The 5,526-nt window shown below is 49.8% G+C and overlaps 2 protein-coding genes across 2 annotated transcripts; one reads left to right on the top strand and one right to left on the bottom strand.

Moving 5' to 3' along the window:
* The first annotated feature begins 486 nt into the window (after positions 1–486).
* LOC135972737 (myb/SANT-like DNA-binding domain-containing protein 2) lies at positions 487–3,164 on the top strand. Its single transcript, XM_065551847.1, has 2 exons — positions 487–1,420; positions 2,544–3,164. Exons 1-2 carry the CDS (start codon positions 871–873, stop codon positions 3,056–3,058), a joined length of 1,065 nt encoding a protein of 354 aa, XP_065407919.1. The 5' UTR covers positions 487–870; the 3' UTR covers positions 3,059–3,164.
* LOC135972736 (uncharacterized) lies at positions 1,448–4,979 on the bottom strand. Its single transcript, XM_065551846.1, has 2 exons — positions 2,330–4,979; positions 1,448–1,828 (listed from the first exon to the last, which is right to left on the bottom strand). The coding sequence occupies exon 1, from the start codon at positions 4,665–4,667 to the stop codon at positions 3,282–3,284; it is 1,386 nt and encodes a 461-aa protein (XP_065407918.1). The 5' UTR covers positions 4,668–4,979; the 3' UTR covers positions 1,448–1,828; positions 2,330–3,281.
* Positions 4,980–5,526: the final 547 nt, after the last annotated feature.

Below are 5,526 nucleotides of genomic sequence, written 5' to 3'. Positions count from 1 at the left end.
GCTGGTCTGAGTGATAGAGGAGAAAGCCCTTCTTTTTGATACACATTTAGAGCATGAACTAATGTGCATTGCAAGCTGAACTGGGTCTTCTTGCAGGGAGGTACCACCCTGTGTTGTGGGGTGTGGAGGCTTCTTGCCCAAGTGAGACTCTGGGAGACACCTGTTGTGTTAATTTAAATGTAATATATGGTCTAAAGGCATTAATGTGACCTTGTCACTGCCCACCATCAAACAGTGTTACAGTCCAGTGCTTGATACACAGAAACTTCAGCCTGCTTAATAGCATGGCAAACATGCTGTAAAACTCAGTCCAAAGGTTAGAAGTTTATTGATTGAAAGAGACAAAAGGAAAAGAATCAAAATGAGGTAAAGAACATTGAACTGAAATTGATTGTTTATGCAAAACAAACAGATAAAATCTATCGAAGTCCTTTCTGGAGACATTGATTATTGGTTAAAGGCTCTTAATCAGCCAAATGGTCCTTCTTAGGCCTGGTCTACACTACGACTTTAATTCGGATTTATCAGCTTTAATTCGAATTAACCCTGTAACCGTCCACACAACGACGCTAGTTAATTCGATGTAAAGGGCCCTTTAAATCGATTTCTGTACTCCACCCCAACGAGCGGAGTAGTGCCAAAATCGATTTTTACAATTCGAATTAGGGTTAGTGTGGCCGCAATTCGATGGTATTGGCCTCCGGGAGCTATCCCACAGTGCATCATTGTGACCGCTCTGGACAGCAATCTGAACTCAGATGCACTGGCCAGGTAGACAGGAAAAGCCCCGCGAACATTTGAATTTCATTTCCTGTTTGCACAGCGTGGAGAGCACAGGTGACCACAGATACCTCATCAGCACAGGTAACCATGCAGGCTGATAATCGAAAAAGAGCACCAGCATGGACCGTGAGGGAGGTACTGGATCTGATCGCTGTATGGGGAGAGGATTCAGTGCTTGCAGAACTTCGTTCTAAAAGACGAAATGCAAAAATTTTTGAAAAAATCTCCAAGGGCATGATGGAGAGAGGCCACAATAGGGACTCAGATCAGTGCCGCGTGAAAGTCAAGGAACTCAGACAAGCCTATCAGAAAACAAAGGAGGCAAACGGTCGCTCCGGGTCAGAGCCGCGGACATGCCGCTACTACGCCGAGCTGCATGCAATTCTAGGGGGGGCTGCCACCACTAACCCACCTGTGTTCGTGGATTCTGGGTCGGGGATAGTCTCGACGCCTGAGGATTCTGCCGATGGGGTAGAGGAGGAGGAGGAGGAGGAGGATGAGCTTGCAGAGAGCACACAGCACTCCATTCTCCCCAACAGCCAGGATCTTTTTATCACCCTGACTGAAGTACCCTCCCAAGCCTCCCAAGCCTCCCAAGCCAGTACCCAAGACTCTGACCCCATGGAAGGCACCTCAGGTGAGTTTACCTTTTAAAATATAAAACTTGTTTTAAAAGCAAACGGTTTTTAATGATTACTTTGCCTGACTTTGCATTCGCGGTCAGTTCAGCTACTGGAAAAGTCTGTAGCTATTGGAAAAGTCTGTTAACGTGTCTGGGGATGGAGCGGAAATCCTCCAGGGACATCTCAATGAAGCTCTCCTGGAGGTACTCCGAAAGCCTTGCCAGAAGGTTTCTGGGCAGTGCATCTTTATTCCCTCCTCCATGGTAGGACACTTGACCACGCCATGCTTGCAGCAAGTAATCTGGTATCATTGCCTGACAAAGCCTGGCAGCGTATGGTCCCGGTGTTTGCTGGCATTCAAGCAACATCCGTTCTTTATCTTCTTGTGTAATCCTCAGGAGAGTGATATCACTCCTGGTAACCTGGTTGAAATACGGGAACTTAATTAAGGGGACAGAGGTGGCCGTTCCTACTGGGCTGTTTGCCTGTGGCGGAAAATAAATCCTTCCCTGCAGTTAGCCAAGCGCAGATGGGAAATTGGCCCTGAGTTTTTCGCGTTTGGCTAGCAGGGATCTTCCCTGTTACCAGCCACGCGGTGGGGGGAGGGGTACTGTGATCATCCCAGAGAATTCATGGCGAGGGGGGGGGGCGGCGGTGGGGGGGGGATTAGTTTGGTGCCTGTAGGGATCTTCCCTGATACCAGCCACGCGGTGGGGGGGAGGGGTACCGTGGTTAGTTTGTTTTCTGGTGCTGCTGAATGTTAACAGAAAAACCGCAGCACTCTACTTGCCCAGACAAGCCCCACCACACTCCCCCCCCCCCCCCCCCAACTGGCTGAGATTGGCCAGGCTTCTGCAGCACTCTACAAGCTATGCTTGGTATGTGGGAAAGTAGGGCGCAGAAGCTGTAAGAGAATGGCTTACCATGGCCGCATGCAAGCAGAATTCTGTTGCCCAGACCTGTGATCTCTAGCAGCAAAGCCACAGGCACTCAGCATTAAGAGGCAAAATGCGACCTTGCACAGAAATCACATGTGCTATGTAATGTGAACAGTGTTGGTCACCGTGAAAGAGTATAAGCATTGTTCTGCAAAATGTAGCTTTTAAAACAATTCTCTCTTTTTTCCCCTCCCTACAGCAGCTGCAAATTCCTCAAGCCTCCCTCCTCCATCCCGAAGGTTATCACAGATAAGGCGTCGTAAGAAGAAGACGCGAGAAGAGATGTTTTCTGAAATTATGCAATCCAGCAGGAGTGACAGAGCTCATCTGAATGAGTGGAAGGAAACAGTTTCAAAGTATAGGAAAGAAGTCAGTGAACGTGAGGAGAGGAGGGACCAACGTGAGGACATGAGGGACCAACGTGAGGAGAGGAGAGACCAACGTGAGGAGAGGAGAGACGCTCGAGATGAGAGGTGGCGTCAGGAAGACCAGAGGATGAAGGAAGCAACGCTGGGGCTGCTCCAGCGTCTGGTGGAGGTTCAGGAACGGCTGCTGGAAAACAGACTGCCGCTTCAGCCCCTGTTCCACCCTCCCCCCTCCCCATGTTCCGTATCCTCCTCACCCAGACGTGTAAGAACGCGGGGGGGGAGGCTCCGTACACCTTCCCATTCCACCCCAGTAGACAGCCCAAGCAAAAGGCTGTCATTTTTTTAACCTTTTCTTTGTGGCTTTTTCCTTCCCAGTAATCCTCCTCCCAAATACCACCCGGGTTCCCTCCCTCTTTTTCTAATCTATTAATAAAGAATAAATGATTTTTAAATGATAGTGACTTTATTTGGTTTGAAAGAAAGCTGGGGGAAGGGGGAGGGTGGGTTCCTTACAGAAAATCAGTCAATAAAGGGGGCGGGTTTTCATGAAGGAGAAACAAACAGATATTTCACACTGTAGCCTGGCCAGCCATGAAACTGGTTTTTAAAGCTTCTCTGATGCACACCGCTTCATGGTGTGCTCTTCTAATCGCCCTGGTGTCTGGCTGCGCGTAATCAGCAGCCAGGCGATTTGCCTCAGCCTCCCACCCTGCCATAAAGGTCTCCCCCTTACTTTCACAGAGATTGTGGAGCACACAGCAAGCAGAAATAACAATGGGGAGATTTCTTTGGCTGAGGTCAGAGCGAGTCAATAATGATCTCCAGCGGCCTTTTAAACGGCCAAATGCACATTCTACCACCATTCTGCACTTGCTTAGCCTGTAGTTAAACAGCTCCTGACTCCTGTCCAGGCTGCCTGTGTATGGCTTCATGAGCCATGGCATTAAGGGGTAGGCTGGGTCCCCAAGAATAACTATGGGCATTTCAACATCCCCAACGGTTATTTTCTGGTCCGGAAAGTAAGTCCCTTGCTGCAGCCCTTTAAACAGAGTTGTGTTCCTGAAGACGCGAGCGTCATGAACCCTTCCCGCCCAGCCCGCATTGATGTTGGTGAAACGTCCCTTGTGATCCACAAGTGCTTGCAGCACCATTGAAAAGTACCCCTTGCGGTTTATGTACTCGGTGGCTTGGTGCTCCGGTGCCAAGATAGGGATATGGGTTCCGTCTATCGCCCCACCACAGTTAGGGAATCCCATTGCAGCAAAGCCATCCACTATGGCCTGCACATTTCCCAGAGTCACAAACTTTCGTAGCAGCACCTGAGTGATTGCTTTGGCTACTTGCATCACAGCAGCCCCCACAGTAGATTTTCCCACTCCAAATTGATTCCCGACTGACCGGTAGCTGTCTGGCGTTGCAAGCTTCCACAGGGCTATCGCCACGCGCTTCTCAACTGTGAGGGCTGCTCTCATCTTGGTATTCTGGCGTTTCAAGGCAGGGGACAGCAAGTCACAAAGTTCCATGAAAGTGCCCTTACGCATGCGAAAGTTCCGCAGCCACTGGGAATCGTCCCAGACCTGCAACACTATGCGGTCCCACCAGTCTGTGCTTGTTTCCCTTGCCCAGAATCGGCGTTCCATGTTTAGAATCTGCCCCATTAACAACATGATCTCCAAAGCACCGGGGCCTGTGGTTTCACTGAATTCTGTATCCGTGTCCGTGTCCATGTCCTCATCATGCTTGTCGCTGCGCTGCCGCCGCCGCTGCCTCCTCTCCTCGTTTTTCTGGTCCTGGCTCAGCATAAACTCCACGAGAACGCGCGAGGTGTTTACAATATTCATGAGTGCTGTCTTGACCTCAGCGGGCTCCATGCTTGCCGTGGTATGGAGTCTGCAGTGTTCACCCACCCAGGAAAAAAGGCGCGAAAATGGTTGTCTGCCGTCCGTTGCTTTCATGCAGGGAGGGAGGGAGGGAGGGAGGAAGTGAGGCTGTACCCAGAACCACCTGCGACGATGTTTTTTGTCCCATCAGGCACTGGGATCTTAACCCACAATCCCAATGGGCGCGGGAGACTGCGGGAACTATGGGATAGCTATGGAATTGCTACCCACAGTGCAACGGTGCAGAAATCGACGCTAGCCCCAGTACTTGGACGCACACCACCGAATTAATGTGCTAGTGTGGCCGCATTCATTTCGACTTTATACAACCTGTTTCTCAAATCCGAATTATCTAAATTCGGATTAATCCCGTAGTGTAGACATACCCTTAGTGGCAAAGACAGGAGTTAGTTCTGTTGTTCAATTCTGAGATGAGAATGAAAGTCACTTTCCTGCCTTAAACAAAACAGATAGACACAGAAAGGAGGGATGAAAGTGGATAGTAAAGATGCGGGAAATATAGCTTTTGTTGACATTCTCATTATATAGGGTGGTTGGTCAGTCATGGACAGAAGCTTTGGGCTGGCAAATAGGCCATGAAAGTTGTTGCTTTAGATCTGGGCTCACCTCCCCCATCAGGGACATCATCTGGTTGGTCTGGTCAGGTTCCTCTCCTTCACTGCTCTTTCTCAAGCTGGGCAGAGCTGGATGGATCATTTCATCTTGCTGGGCTGGTGCCGTGCAGTACAGTTGATTTGGGGATCCAGTGAAAAGCTGAGGGAGAGACAGAGGACAGGAGATAGATGGGGTGGGGTCAGAAAGCAACACACGAGAGAGGGGAAGACTGACCAAATTTAGTGGAGGTATGTTAAACTTATCTGTTCATGGACTGTGCCCATGGGCGACAGATGAACGGACCATTGGGGGAAGCTAG

The sequence above is a fragment of the Chrysemys picta genome, chromosome 7 (assembly GCF_011386835.1).
Source record: "Chrysemys picta bellii isolate R12L10 chromosome 7, ASM1138683v2, whole genome shotgun sequence".
In the NCBI taxonomy this organism is placed as follows: Eukaryota; Metazoa; Chordata; order Testudines; family Emydidae; genus Chrysemys; species Chrysemys picta.
Note: the sequence above shows the minus strand (reverse complement) of the source record. Positions and strands in the feature narration are given on the sequence as shown.